The sequence below is a fragment of the Drosophila gunungcola genome, chromosome 3R (genome assembly GCF_025200985.1).
Source record: "Drosophila gunungcola strain Sukarami chromosome 3R, Dgunungcola_SK_2, whole genome shotgun sequence".
Taxonomy (NCBI): Eukaryota; Metazoa; Arthropoda; class Insecta; order Diptera; family Drosophilidae; genus Drosophila; species Drosophila gunungcola.
The window spans coordinates 6,211,009-6,230,617 of NC_069139.1; the positions used below are offsets into that span (position 1 = coordinate 6,211,009).

General features: G+C 42.7%; 3 protein-coding genes and 1 non-coding gene across 6 annotated transcripts; all 4 read left to right on the plus strand.

Moving 5' to 3' along the window:
* Window positions 1–1,995: 1,995 nt before the first annotated feature.
* Window positions 1,996–2,160, plus strand: LOC128252985 (U1 spliceosomal RNA). Its single transcript, XR_008267360.1, has one exon. It is a non-coding gene; the product is annotated as a U1 spliceosomal RNA (small nuclear RNA).
* A 2,936-nt stretch (window positions 2,161–5,096) lies between these two features.
* Window positions 5,097–11,196, plus strand: LOC128266309 (prosaposin). The gene is made up of 7 exons (XM_053002748.1): window positions 5,097–5,302; window positions 5,433–5,529; window positions 7,718–8,000; window positions 8,075–9,902; window positions 9,966–10,435; window positions 10,495–10,636; window positions 10,703–11,196. Exons 1-7 carry the CDS (start codon window positions 5,254–5,256, stop codon window positions 10,705–10,707), a joined length of 2,874 nt encoding a protein of 957 aa, XP_052858708.1. The 5' UTR covers window positions 5,097–5,253; the 3' UTR covers window positions 10,708–11,196.
* Window positions 11,197–11,266: 70 nt separating this feature from the next.
* On the plus strand, window positions 11,267–13,258 carry LOC128266314 (fibrous sheath CABYR-binding protein). Its single transcript, XM_053002754.1, has 3 exons — window positions 11,267–11,538; window positions 11,595–11,683; window positions 11,949–13,258. Exons 1-3 carry the CDS (start codon window positions 11,267–11,269, stop codon window positions 12,821–12,823), a joined length of 1,236 nt encoding a protein of 411 aa, XP_052858714.1. The 3' UTR covers window positions 12,824–13,258.
* A 581-nt stretch (window positions 13,259–13,839) lies between these two features.
* On the plus strand, window positions 13,840–19,192 carry LOC128266316 (alpha-protein kinase 1). Of its 3 annotated transcripts, XM_053002759.1 has the most exons (6): window positions 13,840–14,516; window positions 15,794–16,349; window positions 16,886–16,995; window positions 17,073–17,435; window positions 17,553–18,002; window positions 18,180–19,192. In XM_053002759.1, the coding sequence occupies exons 2-6, from the start codon at window positions 15,809–15,811 to the stop codon at window positions 18,486–18,488; spliced, it is 1,773 nt and encodes a 590-aa protein (XP_052858719.1). In that variant the 5' UTR covers window positions 13,840–14,516; window positions 15,794–15,808; the 3' UTR covers window positions 18,489–19,192. The 3 variants fall into 3 exon arrangements, with proteins under 3 accessions (XP_052858719.1, XP_052858717.1, XP_052858718.1); XM_053002757.1 differs by lacking the exon at window positions 18,180–19,192 and having other exon boundaries at window positions 13,847–14,516; window positions 17,544–17,676; XM_053002758.1 differs by lacking the exons at window positions 13,840–14,516; window positions 18,180–19,192 and adding an exon at window positions 14,527–15,369 and having other exon boundaries at window positions 17,544–17,676.
* The last annotated feature ends 417 nt before the right edge of the window (window positions 19,193–19,609 follow it).

The window sequence follows — 19,609 nt, forward strand, 5'->3', positions numbered from 1 at the left end:
GTGTCCGTGTCAACCCTTTTTGAACACGGTTGAGGCCCGCCCAGTTATAGCCACATAGCCTTGGCTAACATTTGGCAAGAAGGTTGGCACTGGGATAAAGCCGCTCGATTCTACAATCGCCCATTAACTGCAGGTTCGGATCTCATTATAGGAGTGTAATTAAAACGAGCTTAAACGCACTGTCATGTCCGCTAGTAGAAACTTCGCAATGGGAGCGTTTAATTCAAGGGGTTTAGAAATTAAAGTTACTGGTAGACGGCAACCGTCGTCAGAAGATTCTGGGACAATTAGCAGATGGAGATGGAAATGGAGATCGAGATCTGATTGTCTACAGTATGTTAAATGTAACTCAAGGTTAGAGGGAAGTTTCGTTGTACCCGTCAATATTAAAACTCGTGCTCATTCTTATTGGTGATGATCGAGGTGGAACCAGCGTAACCCGTTTTTGGGTTCTTAGCTAACAAAATTAATAAAATTTCGCCGTCTGCGTTATGTGTTTCGTTATTTGTTTTGTTTTGTGAGCCACGGAACCTGTTCTTTTAAAACCCATAGAACCTTGTACTACTGATGCATAACTAAAGACTGAATTTTAATCGGAGCTTCCCGTCACTCCAGAGATTTTGTGACATAATCCCTGAAATAGATAGGTTTATTTTGACCACATAGAACCGGAGCTTAGTCGTTAGGGGTTTGAGAATTCCAGAATATTCTTTTGCATAAATAATAAGAAGATGCCAAAGAGTGTAAACAAAAGGTCAGGGACCACATTGGAAACCTTTTCTGTAAGAAATCTTTATTAAAATTTGAAATCAAGTGATTACGAAACACCAAGAAAATAAAGTCTAGGAAGTGGAAGAAACCGACGTGCGACTCGTTCTTTAATTAAAGAAGAATTAACAGCTTCGGGGGGGAAAAAGCGGATTGTTAAAGTGCCAAGTCATTGCTCAAAACCACTTCTGTTTTCATTTAACCATTTTATCATCTAATTCTTCGTATTTCTGTTTACTTTATATAGACATGCAATTCCACAGCAGATTAGAGCACAACATAGAGAACATCGCTCTTAAAAACTTAAGTACCAGGGGCTTCCCCCTTCGCCAGTAGTTGGTTCGCCAGTTATGATGGTCTTCTTTGTTTTGTTTTGATTTTCAGTCTTCTGGTGGATATACATATGTATGGACGTTGTATATGTTAATATGCCTACGTGCAGTTGATCAATGACTGATTTGCAGCGGATCCAAAATCCGATAGCCGAGCATCTAGCATGTCTATGCTAATAGGCGGCGAACTTCGTGAATGACTTTATGTGGAGGGCCATCTGTCCTCTACCTCAGGCATTTTCAAGATCAAGGGCATTGAAAGACTGGTATTCTTCGTTCGTCTTCCTGCTCAGCCGGGTTTCAAATAGAGCAGGAAAACATAAAAAGAAGGCTGGAAATTCAAGACTATTATATTAATCCAAATGTTTCAATAGCTGCTGTGGGATATAATTGAGGTTAGCTTGGCGAATGAATTAAACATTTTATATTTGGAAAATGAAGTGTCAATTTAGATCGACAATTTATAGGGACCTTTTAAAATATCTCAGGTTAAAAGCAAATATTTAATGTCAAACAAAACAATGTTAACAATCTCCATGGATTATTTGCTAGTTAAAGATTTCCCAAAACTAAATTGGTTGACCACAGCAACTGGTTATAAATAATTTAGCTTAGCACTATAGAAATCTCAAAATAGAAGGACCTTGATGAAAACTTAATATTATAATTCATTCATAGCCTGGTTTGTTAATAATAGTACCAAGTGCTCACTACTCTTTTCGAACAAACTAATATAAGCCGAAAAAACGCCATCCCTAAACAGTACATACACACACAAACCTTAGCGTTCAGGGTAGTTTGCAGTGTATGTAGCGTATCTGCCTGAGCCCAATGTAATTCCCAACTTGTTCTAGCACTTCCCAGATGGAAACCCCTGAGTCGAGCCGAAGAAAGCATACTTACCTGGCGTAGAGGTTAACCGTGATCACGAAGGCGGTTCCTCCGGAGTGAGGCTTGGCCATTGCACCTCGGCTGAGTTGACCTCTGCGATTATTCCTAATGTGAATAACTCGTGCGTGCTATTTTTGGTAGCCGGGAATGGCGTTCGCGCCGTCCCGATCTTAAAAATACATTTAAATAATACTACTAAACAACATAAGTTATTTATCGGGTATAAGAATGGTGAACTATTAGTTGAAAAGCTTTCAGTACATCTAAGAAGAAAGCCCATATGAGCATGACCGTAAAAATTCTTATTTTATTTTTAAGGGAGGAAAAGCTGTATTTAATAATTACATGAAACAATAAATTTCCTTTTCAATTGTTTCCTTATTTGCATACTTAATAAAGGTAAACGGCTCTTTGACACTTTATATACATACTTTTGAGTGTTGCTCATTCACTTTTGTATCATATAGAAATAAGCGTGCCAAACGTGTTTGGTTTACCATAAGCCAAAGCATGAGCTAAGTATCTCACAAAGCAGTTCAATGGGTCAAAGCTAGCATCTGAAGTTTCAATGCTTCTAGTTGGCTTACTTCTTTCATCTAAAATCTATACTTGAACTTGATCTGGATGCCGATGTTGATGCTGGACTACGAACTGCGTGCGGAGGAAGAGATCGAGAAGCCTTCGCCAAAAAGACAGCAATAAAAGAGTTGTAGATTTTAACTATAAGTTCAACTGTTTCTGCTTTTGCTTTTGTTATTGGTGCGGTGCGGTGCGGTGCGGTGTTCCGTTCGTTTATTGCCATTAGCCGCAACATTTGACTCACTAATTATGGCTAGCAGTTGTTGCTGAATTGATTAACTCGCATTTGGCTTTGGCTAGCGGTCTCTGTTTCCCTCGATAAGGTCAAGTTCATTTCCGCATGGTGAGCACAGAGTTAGCAGCTTGATCTTAAAGCGAACCACCCCAAAGTAACTGGAGTTTGGGCCAATTTCATGGGAAGGGAAATTGAGATTGCCCAAGAGGTCAGCCGGAGTGGCCATAAAACAATTAGCCATTAGACGTGGCCTTATGTGACGCACTTTGCAATCGCCGCAATTAGAGTTGGTAACTCATGGTAACAATCTCTCCGCGAGTCACGCAACATTATCTACCTTTGCCCCTTGATTTTATCTGCCGGCGTGTGAGCTGCCGCAAATTTCCCTTTCATGGATGAACTTAATTCTTCTTCGTCTTGTAATCAAAAAGAAAGTGTGGTGAAAAATGTTTCAAAACTTTGAACATTTTAAATGAAATTCAAAAAAGGTTAGCTTTGATTGCTGCTCAAAACCATTTCAAAACATGGTTGTTAAAAAAAAAAAATTATAAAGAAAGATAAAAAGCTGCGAATGACAGCGGTCTTAAAACCTCCGAAATTAAATGTTAGTCAAATGATTTACTGTTTTTACTTATAAGCGTGTTAATTGCTCAAAATTTCCCCTTCACAGTTGAACTTGATTGTTCTTTGGCGGTCCACTTAATTGCCATAATATCAGTCTCGTTGCAAGACTTCACTGTCAATGGTCAAGTGCAGTGTCTCGCGACAATTAACCCTCTGCATACAAATGAGGTTCGAGAATTAAAACTATAAAACAGAAACATTTTGGGCTAAATTACATTTGACAAAGCTTTAGAATGATAAAGGTAAAATGATAAATTGGCTATATAATATCAACTAAACTTGTACCTCTTCCAAGATGGCTTACAACCTTTATTCCGGCTATATATAATTTACAATAATACTTTTTTTATTTTCAAACAATATTATGAATGGATTCCAGAGGGTTAAACTCCGTCAAAGAACCAAAATGCACGCAGGCATTGCAATCCACGGTCAACACGACCAGTTTCAGGTTTCCTTCTAAGCCCCTGAACAGCCAAATCGTTGGTTTTGACACAGATATAGCTATGTTATGGCCGTATTGGCTGGATCGGTGCTAGCATTTGGCATTTCGTTGGCCGAACCACCGACTTGCGGCCACCAGGTGACCTCGACTTTCAATCGCCATGAGAATGTGTCTGGCATTCTTCTCAAGTGTAATGTATCTCTAAGATGATTCTCACACAGAGCTTGATACGCACCCGAATCCGAGAATTAGATGCCGATAGGCATCAGTTGAATATTGTGTTTGCCGACAATTAAGAGTGAGATGAATTTTCCCCAACATTAACAAGCTTTTCATCTGGGCAGGCTCACATCAATTAACCCGCAATTACAATAGAATTTTCCCAGCTTCTCGACGACTAAATCATGTGCCTGCTAGTTGAAGTCGAGTGGTTGGACAAAGGGGGTTAAGCGATGGGGCTGGGCATAAAAAGGGGGCGTGTTAATAACCGCGCTAAGTTCAAGAACAAAGCTGATGGTTATTGTCATAGTTTTGCGGCGGCAATATGCAATTAAATCTGCGGATTGCAATCGATTATAAATACGTTTTGAGGCGTTTGCGCGTAGTGAAGGTTTCGCTCGATTAGTGAATGAGTGATTTAATAAATTGTTATGAGCCCAAGAGCTATAGTTTCCTTCTTTGCTGACAACATGGGGGTGTACATATTAAATAGATTAAAAGGTTCAGGAAAAATTTAACTTTGTGTTGTTTAAAGTGACTTTGAAGGCGCGAAGCATTCAAAAAATCTTCTTAAAACTATTAAAAGAAAATGCCTATAATGGAAGTGAGGATTTCTTTGATATATTAGGATTTAGACGTCTAAAATTCTGCATGAATATGTTTGTTTTTTTAATTTTGTACCGTTTTATGTTGTCTGTTTGCCGATTTATAATTTAGTAAATAATTAATATATTTACGTTTAATTATTAAAAGTGGTTAACAAAACCAGGTTCGAGACATTGCTAAGCAGGGTTGTTGTCAATGCTATCAAAGTTTTGCACCACATACATTTTACAAAATATCAATTTGGCTTACGAGGGCTGGACAATCTGGCAGCAATTGTTTTCCCTGAAATAATCGTTGTCGATACCCAGAAGGAGTCAACGCAGTGTGACAAGCTGACAGTGGGTCAGAAATACTTGCCTTTCTCGGCCACTTTGTCAACGCGCTGTGGTATATTCATCACAACAGGCGACGGTCACATTGCAGACAAATAAAAAATTTACCCAACTTCGTTACAATTTCAATTGCAGTTTGCAATCGACAGAAATAAACCGTAAACGCAAGAAGAGGAACTAAATCACCCGACTTTTAAGCAGTGCATAGTTAAAACCGGGAAAATGGAGCGAACTGGCCTTTTGGCCATTTTGGCACTTTTCTGTGCCTTCGGTGAGTGCAGAATTTGGATGATAAAAGGGGGCACTAAATAGTTTAGTCATAGCTTATTGCGTATTCAAACTGTGCACTCTGTCTGTTCCTCAACTTTTCGCCTCTTTGTGTTTGTCTTCTTTTTTCGCAGGCTTCTTCGCCGCTGCCACGCCCATTGGGGGCGATCAAAACCTTTTGGGGGCGAGTAAATGCACCTGGGGACCCTCGTATTGGTGTGGAAATTTCAGGTGAGTGCAGAATAGTGGGTGGTATAAACGGAAAAACCGGATAAAACGCTTTGTCATCGTTTGCATCGGAGAAAAGTTCTCGAAGAGTGCTGAAAAAACAACAACAACAACAACAACCACCGCTAACCCCCTTTAACCCCTTCGCGTATCTTTATTATTTTATATTATTTCTCTGTCTCATTTGTTCATTGTTTGCACTGCAGACTCTTTTGTTTTTGTTTTCCTGTTGATAAGACTATCACTCAAATCGAGAATCGAATCGTACGGTGCTCTAAAAAAGCTCTATTTGCCGATAACCCCTGTTATTGCAAACTTAATACCAATGACGCCCTAATTGCGCCCTCTTTTTTTACTGTTATACTCCAAGACATACAACCCTGATCGCATTTTTGAGCTTAAAAGATTAAATCGTTATGTTCCAGATTTTATTTTTTAATAGGTTTTAAATATCAACTATAAAGTTAGTTTATAATTCGAAAAGATTATTATTATCAACTCTCGTTTTAAAAAATAAGGTCAGAAATAAAATTGTTCAAGGGTTTTTGTGTCAATGCCTTAGTTGTTTTAAAATTTGTACTCAATCAAAAATAAACTGACCATTAATTGGGTAATTTTCTGGAGCGATTATTCATTATTAACTAATGTTCTTAAGGATTTTCTCTGGGTGTATTTTTTCGCAACGCTCTCTTTTCCCACTTTTTATATTTCTGCATTCCCTTGTTTTTGCCTTTTCGCTTTAAATTAAATTAACAAAATGCAGACGAAGCTTGCCGACAGCTGAGCAAAGTTGGGCTTGTTGGGGGTAAAACTTTTTAATTTGTATGAGTAATCCTAAAGTCCAGATCATTTTGCAGTCGTTCTGAAAAACCTCCCTTTCCCTTTTTCCATTCACCGCCGAGTGATGCGCATGATTGGTTTGTTTATCATCGTTAAATGTGTTGTAAGCGGGAACAGTTGTTCCTTATCAAGAGATTCTGACTAATCCCAAAGGCATATAATGAACACAGGGGAACATACAAATGTCAACCTTTGGTTTTGATAGAAACTAGTTATTTAATGAAACTTAAATCAGAATTCGAAAGTTAAGTCATAATAATTCCACATATCATTTTTAATTAAATATGCCACTATATGTTCTAAATTTTACAGAAGTTCATGCGTATGAATACAGATATGTAACATACAAATCAACAGCAGAGAACAACTTACAAATATTCTCTATATGGATTACTTGATTAATAAAAACAATCCGTAGTCAACTGAAAACATTTGTTAAGTACGCACCGCTTATCGCTGGTTGTATTTCCTTTGTTTATTGATTGATTTATTTTTAAATGCAGAGGAAAATCCGCCATTCCAGGCTCTTAACTGTTTCTTTGTTTGTCAATTAACGGCGAAAAATTGTAGAGCCACAAAAATTGAAAACGTCGCCATTGCTGAAATTTCAAATATAATATATACGTATTTGAATATAATATATACGTGGATACGTTCCGATATACATTTGTATGTATATAATGTTTATTTCCGTGCTTATCTTTGCTGTTTTCTTTGCTTTCTAGACGCTTTTGTTTGGTATTCCTCATGATACCAACACAGACATTTTTTGATGTTAATAGAAATTAGCACTTTTCGAAGTGGAATACGTGATCGATTCAGATAAATTGATTGGAACTGAATTACAAAAGGGATTGCTCAGATAAAGCCAAATTGTTTGATTACGGAGTGGGTAAATTATTATTGTGATGCATTCAAGTGTTTCCGTTTCGGAATTTATATATAAATATAATAAATGCTGACTTTAAAAAAAAAAAAAAACCAAAAACTTATGTTAATGACCAATATAAACAGTTTCTTGTGTTTTATTTGTATAATTTATATGATTATTCATTTCCTGTTCATTCATATATCCAATTCAATACAACTAATCATGTGAACTGCGGGTGATTTCTAAAAAGAGAAAAATAGGGCTGTGTTCAGCAGTATACTCCCTTTCGAATGGACTCTGATCTTAGCTGAGTCGTCGGTTTCGAATTGGTCATTTGATTACGAATGCGGGTCATTTGATTCAAGAGGCAGCATTTTGCAAGATCAGCTTACACCCCGACGCTGTTTGTCATTCATATATGTTTATCGTTTTAGTAAGGGTAAATTCCTAAACAAAAAATTGTATCTTTTTCCGGCGCAGTAATGCCAAGGAATGTCGCGCCACCCGCCATTGCATCCAAACCGTTTGGGAGACAAAGCAGGTGCCCGTAGATACGGATTCGATCTGTCAGATTTGCAAGGACATGGTCACCCAGGCCCGCGATCAGCTGAAGAGCAACGAGACCGAGGAGGAGCTGAAGGAGGTCTTCGAGGGCTCCTGCAAGCTGATCCCGATCAAGCCGGTGCAGAAGGAGTGCATCAAGATGGCCGATGACTTCCTGCCTGAGTTGGTTGAGGCCTTGGCCTCCCAAATGAACCCAGATGTGAGTTTTGATCAGCTAAATAGAGATTTTCTGTAGTAACACTACGCATTTCTGATGTTTCCTTGAATTTTCAGCAAGTTTGTTCTGTGGCCGGACTTTGCAACAGTGCCCACATCGATGACCTGGTCAGGAAGGGCTTCCAGTCGGCTCTAGATGGCACTGCCACCGACGACGATGACAGCTCCGAGGAGTCCGAGTTGACGCTGCAGCCCAATCAGCTGTCCTGCGGCAACTGCAACCTTCTTTCGCGCCTGATGCACTCCAAATTTGCGGCCGCCAATCGCGATGACATGGTGGAGACGATGCTCCACATGTGCGGATCCCTGTCGAGCTTCTCGGATGCCTGCGCCAACATTGTACTGGCCTATTTCAACGACATCTACGACCATGTGAGCAAGCACCTGACCACGGATGCCGTGTGCCATGTTTCGGGAGTGTGTGCCTCGAGATATCACCAGCATGAGGAGCAAAAGCAGCCCCAGGAAGCTCTGGTTGCTCTGGATGCCGGCGATGATATTCCCTGCGAACTGTGTGAACAGCTGGTGAAGCACTTGCGCGACGTCCTGGTGGCCAACACCACGGAGACCGAGTTCAAGCAGGTCATGGAGGGCTTCTGCAAGCAGTCGCGAGGATTCAAGGACGAGTGCATCAGCATCGTGGACCAGTACTACCATGTGATCTACGAAACTCTTGTCAACAAGCTGGATGCCAATGGAGCTTGCTGCATGATCGGCATTTGCCAGAAGAATTCCGCCTCCGCCATGAAGGATGCCCCCATCATGCCTCTGCTGCCACTCATTGAACCCGCCCAGGTCAAGATTACCATCGAGAAACTGGAGAAGCACCAAAAGAAGCAGCTGGGTGCCAGTGAGCCCAAGTTCAGCCAGCAGGAAATCCTGGACATGCAGCTGCCCATCGATCACCTTATGGGTGCTGCCAATCCCGGAGCGTTGGTGGAGGGCGGAGAGCTTTGCACCATCTGCGAGTACCTGCTGCACTTCATCCAGGAGACCCTGGCCACCCCGGCCACCGATGACGAGATCAAGCACACCGTGGAGAACATCTGCACCAAGCTGCCTGCCGGAGTTGCCGGTCAGTGCCGCAACTTTGTGGAGATGTATGGAGATGCGGTGATCGCTCTGCTCGTCCAGGAACTGAATCCCCGTGACGTGTGCCCCATCATGCAGATGTGCCCTAAGAATCTGCCCAAGAAGGACGACGTCGAAGTCTTCCATCCCAAGCCAATGAGTGACGAGCAGGATTCGCCCACTTGCCCGCTTTGCCTTTTCGCCGTCGAGCAGGCCCAGATCAAGATCCGTGATGACAAGTCCAAGGCCAACATCAAGAACGTCCTGGATGGCCTGTGCACCCACCTGCCCGGCAAACTGAAGGACGAGTGCGTGGACTTTGTGAACACCTATTCCAACGAGCTGGTCGACATGCTGATTACGGACTTCAAGCCGCAGGAGATCTGCGTACAGCTGAAACTCTGCCCGAAGACTACGGATGCTCTCGCTGACTTGGGCATTAGCCTGGAGGACGATGTCGATGGCGAGGACAAGTCGAGCAGCGAAGAGATGAGCTTCAACGATATCGAGTCCTTGGAGGAACTGCCCATTCAGCTGGCCTTCGACGAGGGCTTCAGCGCCGCTCCCAATTGCCTGATCTGCGAGGAGCTTGTGAAGGCCTTGGAGAAGCGCATGGGCAAGCACCCCACTAGGGACAGCATCAAGCAAATCCTGGAGGAGTCGTGCAACAAAATGAGGAAGCCGCTGGCCGGAAAATGCCACAAGGTCATCGATAAGTACGGTGACCAGATCGCCGATCTGCTGCTCAAGGAGATGGACCCTAAGCTGATCTGCACGGAGTTGGGCATGTGCATCCTGGCTGATCTGGATGATCGTGAGTCTTTAGTTTGGATTAATATTTAAATTTAGATTAATTTAAACATTGTTTTGTAACTAGTTGAAGTGGATGAGGCTTTGAAGTACGACGTGATTGCCCTGCCGCATCCGGAAAACAAGGCTAGCATCAAGGAGCCGCCCACCTGCGTCCTTTGCGAGTTCATCATGACCAAGCTGGAGGCCGATCTGAAGAACAAGACCGAGCAGGATGACATCAAGCGGGCAATTGAGGCCGTTTGCAAGCGTCTGCCAGCCACAGTTCGCAAACAGTGCGATGCCTTCGTTGATGGATATGCCGCTGCGGTCCTTAAGTTACTCAGTGATGTGCCGCCCAAGGAGGTGTGCCAGAAACTGCAGCTCTGCTTCAGCGTGGCTGTCACCGACGAGGTTGTGGAGTGCGGTGTCTGTCATGGGGTCACCCAGGCGCTTCTGCCCTTCCTGCGCGAGAAAAAGGATCAGGCAGAGGACATAACCGCCATGCAGATGACATCGGTGGCATGCGAGAACTTGCCAGCCAAGTACTACAAGATTGTAAGACCTATTTACATTTCTATGTGTTACAAATTCTTATAGTTCTCTAATTTTTTTAGTGCTCCGAGATGATCTCCATCTATGGCAACAGCATTAAGAACCTGTCCAAGCGACCCTATGTGGATCAGTCGCATATCTGCGCCGAGATTGGCAAGTGCTTCGATAGCGAGAAGTCTTCGCTGGCCTTTGCCAGAATTTCAGGTAAGCCAAGCCACTCAAACCCGGAAAAGTACCCATATAACTCTCTGTATCTCTGTATTCAAATAGCTTAAGAACATCCCTTTGAGTGATGCGTTGTGATGTGCGAAAAAGGCGGGAAGGAGTAGAAGGATAAGATTTGAGAAGGATAAGGAGATGGAGAAAGCCGATCCTACGCTTTATATATGCATATACCTTTACATATATCTGTTTAAATTCTATAACGATTTACTGTAAATGAAACATAATTACTTACTTTTCTTTTCCGTACCCCATGTTTTTGGCTCTAAATTTGTTAGGAGAATTTGTGATGAAACTGATTTTATAAACGCACTCAACCCGGCTGAAAAAAGTGAAACTTAACTAAAACTTACACTAAGCATTAACATAAACGTACTTTCAATACACAAATTAGCGAAATTCGCCAGCAGCCACTAACTTTGTAACGATATCCCCATCTGTCCGAAGTCAGCTGAGCAGTGTGTGTAGTTTAAGATATCAAACAAAAAAAAAACTGTGTAAAATACGAACATTGATCTTATAAATCATAAAGAAAACATAAACCGACAAAGCAACTCGTTATTGAAAATTCCCAATTGTACATAGCTTGATACTATACATTTCCCAACTGATATGTTTGAGAATTCGCTGTTGATCATAAAGTCGGACTATCTGCACAAGCGGCGTCCGGTGCTTCTGAAGTTGCTAGCTGAGGGATTTCAGCTTCAGGGCAATCGTCGGATTGCATTTTCGCCGGAATCTGCTGCCGAGTTCTATGCTGATTATGCCGACGAAAAGGGCTTTATGTTGGAGGTAATTCTGCTTTCGAAGGGCGTTTCCGAGGCTTTTATCGTTACCAAAGACAATGCCGTGCAGGAGTTGCTGAACATCATGATTTGTTATTTGTGAGTTTAGTCCGGGAATGTAAAATTGCTTCGTTAAACTTAAGCTGGCTTTTCAGTGGTTCGGCTTCGGATCTGGAACGCAATATTCATGTTACAAAAAATAGCCGCAGCGTGGCCCGTGAAATAAACTTTATTTTTCCCAACTGTAAGTAGGATTTTAAATATTAAAAAAAAACACATAAGTAACGTGACTGTTAACAACTGTTCATAACTTTAATAATTAAAAAAAATAATTTTTAACTACAGTAAAATTACTAATACATGTGGTAGTCACTGAACCATCTTCAAAACTTTCTTTTAATGGTTTGTTGAAAGAATGGCCACCACGAAACAAACTTTTTGTACCTACATATCGATATAAAAATATACCAAGTTCATATTTTATTTATATTTTATATACTTTATCCCAGATATCCATGAGCCCCATCAGATGTTCGACCACAATAACTTCTGCAATCGTCCTATGCTGAAGCCTCTGATCGAGGAGATCTACAGTGTAATGCAGAATGTAGACTGCAGCCAGGAGAACTGGAAGGTGCGGTTGTCCGATTATTTGGTGCGCAGCAACCCAAAGATGCCCCAAATCAGCAACCAGTGTCAACTGCGACCGGATGTGGGCATCCAGGACAAGTCGCAGCAGACCACCATGACCTATGCCCCGATGCCGAGTGTAAGGGGTGTGAAACCGCGAGCCAAAAAGTCACAGAGCAGCAGTTCGCCCTTGTCCTCGACCTCACCGCACTCATCCATGTTGCTTTCGTCCTCCTCCTGTGTCACCTGCGGAGGATTCGAAAGGACCGAGACCTGCATCTCGGAACTGGATCTCAATAAGCGAATGGAACCGCACGACGAGGAAGCCGTTTGTGTGGACGAGGAGATCCTGTGGAAGGAGGTGGTGGTCTATGAGGAAGTCCAGCCGGAGGAGGAGCAAGAGTCCAAGGAGGGACCAGCTTATGATTTGGAGGAAGAGGGTCAGGGAGAGGCGGATGGGTCGGATGTGGAGTCAGACAAGAGTGTCCATGAGGCAGCACCTCCACCAGCCGCAGCAGCTCAAGATGTGGAGTCGGAGCCAGGTGATGCTGATACTGGAGAACCCGTTCCTCCTCCGGCAGAGGCTCCTCCATCGGCAGAGGTTCCTCCCCCGGCAGAGGTTCCTCCCCCGGCAGAGGTTCCTCCCCCGGCAGAGGTTCCTCCCCCGGCAGAGGCTCCGGCTCAAGAAGCTCCTCCTGCTGAAGCTCCACCCGCAGAAGAAGCTCCTGCAGCTGAGGAACAACCCGAAGAATAAGTTCTATTCTCCAGTACACCTGTTGCCACATCGTTTGTTTGGCTGAAACATAGAAAAAAAAAATGGACTTGAATGCGCGCAATTTCAGCAGCTTCCCATTGCACCAGTAAAACCACCTTCAAATGGCAAATGCGCACTCGCAGAATTCGGGAGGAGGTCCTGTATTTTTTCCCCCGAAAAGTGCAACCTACACAGCGGCAGTATCAACAGGAGCCACAGACACGACAGCAACAGCTTTGAAACCTCAAACTTCCCGCCAGCAAAATTGCAAAAAAGCGGTTCATGTTTTTTTTGCGCACCTTTCAAGTGTCCAATAAAAAACGTAGAAAAATAGAACAAACAATGCAATCAAATATAATTTATGGGCCAACTTTTTGTGCAAAAGTGTGCGTTGCAAGTGGCACACTTTTTCGCAATGCAAAGTTCCCTGCAATTAACCCAATTATAAGGATAACAATAGAATTTGATTGGTCTAATTGCATTTAATTGCAAATTTTATTGAGTTTAACAATTTGCTAATTAATTGGTTAATGTTTTGTTAAGCCGCCAGTAAAGAAAACTATGATTATTTATACGTTAGATTTTCAGGGCTATCTGTCACTTCTGATTTTTTAAGTCTTATTATATGTATAATATGTATATATCAACCCGGAAGTTCAGGACCTAGGCATAGTTCAGCCATGCGGGTCATGGATGTCCGTTTACCTGACGCAGATGCCTTGAACTGGGCTAAGCACAGTGGTCTATTGAAAGCAACTAATAACATATTTTAGTTTACTAGTTTAAATGATAGACAAAAATCCAAGAATGCATTTAAAGCTTACTAACAAAATTTAAAACAAAACATTTTGTGATACTTAAAACCGACCAATTTTAAAATCGTTTAACCCTTGTGCTTTATTAGATTTTAAATTGGATAAAAAGCTTTTTTCAGTTTTTAAGTCTGCTTACTTTTAAAACCTTTCAAAGACTTGCTCTTTAAGGCCTCTACGTCGTTCATGATTTTTTTAAGGCAGATGCAAAAAAAGTTCTAAACACATATATTTTGTTTTTAATATGTGTTTCATCTTCATCTGCTTATCGGGATTTTGAAGTTTTTTAATGAAATTGTAGATAGTATTCATACCACGGTTGTCTTTTGAGCCACCTCAGCAATTGTGATAGCGAAAAGGTTCTAGTACTGCAGTTGTTGTTGTTGTTGCGGGTGTGTGTTTCAATGCCGGCCGTTCCAATGCTCCCAGCAACTACCACCGGAACAGTGGGAGTGGAATGGGGGGCGGGAAAGCTTTACGAGAAAAAATCTCGGCCGGTATGCAATGCTTTTCGCCTTTTCGCCTTACCGCTTCAAATGCGGTAAAGCAATAGCAAAAGCAAATCGACAGTCGGTATCTGTCCACCGATTTTGCCGTCGCTCTTGCGTCCTGCCAACTGCGTCCATCCAAAAATAACAAATAATTACTCAAAATAATAATAAGTGGGGGGTGTGAGCAGCGAAGCTTTTGCGTCGACGTCGAGTCAAAAGTGGAAGAGAAGTGAATCGGTTTCGGTTTCGCAATACATACACAAACAATAGGCGCTGGGAAGTAGACGACGGCGAATATCCTTGGCGGCTCAGCATTTCCACCGAAATCGCGTCGAGGAAAAGCGGAAAATCGGAAAAGCGGAGACCATTTCGTATTGATTTTTAAGTGTGGTAAGCGGAAAACGCAACGAAAACGTTGGGAAAATACGGAAAACACGAGAAAACCCCACCAACTGGCACTGAAAATGCGAATGAAAATGTCAATGGCCAAGCAAAAGAAAAAGGGGGCGGTGGTGGGTTAAGGAAGTGCTGTAAAAAGTGGCTTAAACTCCTTAAAAGTGACTACAAATAGCCAAGTGACATAGTGCAGTGTTGACAATATATGGTGGGAAAAAGGCAAACTGAAAAGTAGTGCCTAAATTATAGCGCGCTTAAAAATAAATCCGGGCAGACACGGAAAACCCTCAAACCACGGTCCAAAAAAAGCTAAAGAAGCAGAAGAGGAAGCCCGAAGAAACGGAAGAGGAAGAAGCGGCCGGCATACACACACAACCACAAGGGGGTGGTAAGCCCAAAAGTTGGTTTGGGTTATGGGTTATGGGTCTGGATTTGGGTTTGGGCTTGGGTTCGAGTTTGGGAAAAGCTCAAGTCACAAATTTTTGCGCAAGGGCAGGCCAAATCGAATCGAGTCGAGTGCTTTTTCGCCAAAGGGGGGTGGCAGGCGCCTCTGCCACTGCCACTGCCACTGCCTCTGCCGCAGTCAACGTCTCCGTTGACGCTGGCAAAATTTCGCAACACTCGCACAGTCGCACACACCCCCACAATTTACAGTTCCAGCGCTCGTTTGTTAGGGGTGGCATTGCTGGGGTTCCGGGAATGAAACGGTATTGGACTAAACGGTATTGCGAAAAGACTAACGATGTCTGGAATACCCTTGAAGAATGATAGATCCCAAAAACAAATTCCATTCAATTAATGTTATAGCCAACGATAGGGTAAGACAAATAGTCTGAAGAAATTATGGGTACGTAATTAATTATTACTTGATAAGTGCTCTTGCTTTTGCCATAGTTTTATTAAGGTATCTCAGTGGGAACTTTATTTTAGCCAAAGCACAATCTTAAAAACTAAAACAAATATGATGTTTAAATTCTATGACTGAAAGCAAAACGTGTTTAAAGTTTGCAGTGATACTGAGGTGTCAGAGAAATCGTTACAGATCTCTTAAGCCTTAATAAAGTTTTGTAATTAAGTAATTTTGCTTTCTAACACAATTTCAAATAAAATATGAAGTGAAAAGGAATGAATTCTTGATTAATTGAGATAAAATAAGATGAAAACTTACTTTATTTCCAACGATGTTGATGGTTAAAAAGCATTGTTTACTTATTGTGTTGTTGTTTTCCTCTTTCTTTTCATTAAATCTAATCAAACTCCATATTTTACAGAGCGGCGCCGTTAACATGGACAAGATGACGGTTGCCCAGAAGAACGCATATCTCGAGGCGCACATGGCCGTGCAGCAGCAGATGGCCCAGGCGGCCATTCAGTTCAAGCAGCAGCAGACATCCCAGCAGCAAAACTCCCCCACAGCCAACAACAACAACAACAGCCAGAACAACGGCAACATGCAACAGCAACAGCAGCAACAACAGCAGCAACAGCAACAGCAGCAGCAGCAGCAACAGCAGCAGCAACACTATGCGGCCACCATAAAAGTGCCACAGATCAGTTCCTCAAGTGTGGCAGCTGCGGCGGCGGGCGAGAGCACCTTCACAGTTCCGGACGATGGAATGGGCTTCGAGGGAGGCGTGCGGGTCCTCCAGAGCCTGGGCACATGGTCGGCGGCCGAGCAACTGACCTACAACATCCCCAAGCCGAACCTCATCCCCTTCACAGAGCCCTATGTCGAGGGCGGTTCGATGCACCCCGCCAGTCGACTGAAGGCCCTGCAACAGGTGCAGCAGGCATCCTCGGGGGTCCGCAAGACAAACCCCTCAAAGTGTAAGTAATGATGACAATATAAATGATTCATAATATTTGGATAGGACATTCAAACTATATTTGCATAAGTCCGTTTAATGACCATTTATTAACAAGTTCTTCCAATAAAGTTACCAATAAAAACTCATTAATGATTTATAATAAAAAACTCCAATTAAATATTTGCAGAATAAGTCTTTACATGACAACTTAACATCAACACTTTAATATATACAGTTTTATTAAAAATGTTAAATGGGGCTTAAATAAAAGTTTATCAATGATAATGAAAACACCAAAAATGTAGAAAAAAATTATATTATTCTCGAACAAAAGTTCACGAATGAGACCTAAATGAAATTCAATTTTGATAAATAACGAATAAATTCAGTCATGACCATTTTGTATTTAAATCATCAATGACATAAACATTCCGCTATAAACTTGGTGAATGAATATGGGTTCTTGATAATTTTACATATTTGTATCTCATTCAAAATCTGGAATTCTTGATTCAAAAGCTTGTTTTTAAATATTTAGTTTCCTTGCTTTTACAGCCACCAACAAGGCGTTCGAATGCACGGTATGTGGCAAAGGACTCGCCCGCAAGGACAAGCTGACCATCCACATGCGCATCCACACCGGCGAGAAGCCCTATATTTGTGAAGTATAAGCTGCCCTCGAGCCCTGGCACCTCTAAGCCATATCATTCTCTAACCCCTATTCTAAAATTCATGATTTCAGGTTTGCAGCAAGGCGTTTGCCAGACGGGACAAGCTGGTGATCCACATGAACAAGTTCAAGCACGTAACGCCCACGAATATTGCACCGCTCGGGAAGCGATTGAATAACATGGTGAAGAAGAAGGAGCAGCCAGATCCTCCACCGGAGGACAATAAGCAAAGTCTCGAGCTTCAGCTGCAACAGCAGGCGGTCCAGGTGGCCGCGCAGAACATAATTGTGCAATCCGCTCAAGGAGCGCCGGCGTCGATTCCCGGGATCATCATCCCGCACCACCAACAGCAGCTGTCCTGGACATGCGAGCTGTGCGGCAGGATGTTCTCGAGTCGGGACGAGTGGTCCATTCACGCTAAGAGTCATCTGGAGGTGAGAAGATGTCGGTAGGCACTCCTGGATAAAGTAAACCCATGGAGATTTTGGGAGTTTTGTAGAACGAACTTAACCCTGTTGTTTTTTACTCGCTTTAAAATATAGTATTGACAGCCGGAACGGCTAGTCGCAGAGTCAACAAAACCGGCAGCAGCAGCAGCGGCGGCAGGAGTAATTGCTAAGATCACCAGCAGCAACAATAATCGCAGCTACCAAATGGATTCCAATCAAAATCAAATACAAATGGAGGCCCAAGCACGCAAGCAGAAGATAATCATACAAAACCAGATGATACTCAATGCCAGTCATCAGCAGCAGCAACAGCAGCAACACCCTCAGTCGCAGCAGCATCAACAGCAGCAACAGCAACAGCAGCAGCAGCAGCAACATGTGGCCCACGGCAAGAAGGCAGCCAGAAAGCACCAGCAACATCTACAGCAGCAACAGCAACAGCAGCAGCAACAGCAGCAGCAACAACATCAGCAACAACAGCAACAGACCAGTGCGCCTATGTACAATAACAATAGTAGTAGCAATCACAACGGCAACAACCAGGGCCAAGAAGTAACTACCTATTAAACAAGACCAAATAATGAACTGAAAAACCACAGCAACACCAACAACAACAGCCAACAGCAACATAGAACACCAAAAACTGTAGACAATACGCATTTCCGCATTTCCGCATTCTGTATTCTGTATTGTGTTACCCTTCCGTTTCCGTTTTCCTTGCAAATTCAGGTGTCGGTGCCGGTGTCGCACATCATTGCCAATTCGCCCACCGCCGCCTCCTACATGCAGGCCCAGTTGAGCGAGCACGCCAGCAACATGCAACACGGCATGCCCATTGTCACGTACAACGGGAATCAGTACTGCGTGATCACCAGGGCCCCGGATCTCGATGTGGAGGCGATGCAGAAGCCTCTGGAATATGGCCACTCAGCCGCTGGAGCCACCAATATAATAGTAATGTCGCCGATGCAACTGCTGCCCCCACAGCAGCAGCAGCAGCAACAGCAGCAGCAGCAGCCACAACAGCAGCCGCAGTAATTCCCGGCGAGGAGAAAGGCCGGGTCAACAGCCTCGTTGGGGCTTACTGCCACCAGCTATAAATACAAATTGTAAATAAAGTCTTAAGCAGCCAAGAGCGAACCTAAGTATATGTTTAAAAACTCTACCCCGCTAAAAACAAAGTTTGTAAATGTCAGATTATAAAGCATAGATCCCACGTGTCAGCAAAGTCAACTCCAAATCAAATGTAGTCTAAGCAACCTAACATATCCCCCCGCAGAACTCGTAGTACCATCTAACCCATAAGGCAGCCACCACACTGAGATATACATAATATATATATGCCATTTCGATGGAGTTTTCAGACCTCCCCCCTCCCCCCACAAAAGTAGCATCCAGCAATTCAAATACCAGCAACCCATATTCAATCCGCGTGTAAGATATTGTATGTGTTTCTATGGCATTGTTTGTAAATTAAGCTAGTTACGTACACCAATAACGTCTTCGACTAAAAAACGCAACTTGGGTGGTAAACCAAAATGAAAACGATAATGAAAAGGAAAAGGAAAAGGAAAAGAAAAAGCTTAAGAAAAGCAAAACAAAGTAGCAGTAGTAGTGTCCATCAGCAAAGCTCCCCACACATCTCCCCACTCGATTCCAATGGCAAAACATGTAAAGATCAAGCGAAAATAAATTTAATTTAATTAAATAAATTGGGAGACGTTTTTAATGAAGGTTAGGGGGTAAAATGTTAAGTACTTGCATAAGTGCAACTGTAATTTGTGTCGGCTTGGGACAGAGATAAGAATAATGAGAATAATCATGTAATATTACGTATACGCAGTGTCGGCCATATTGAGCATCATTCAAGTGACACTCACATGTGACCAAGTTCTGAATTGAAGCCATTAAAGCACCCAATAATTGGCAGCTTTTGTTGTTTATTATTCTTGGTTTGCCAGCTTTGGCGGCATTCTCGCATTTGGTCCATTGACAGGCCAAAAGCGAAGTAAAAACCAAAACATTTGGTCAACGCTGAGCTCACGAAAATCAACTTTTCGTTCCAAAAGTGAAAAATGCCGCGGTCTGACCTTAGATGGAAACTCGTCTCAGTCGCAGCGCAGTCGACGTCGCTGTCGACGTCAACGCTGCACGGGCAG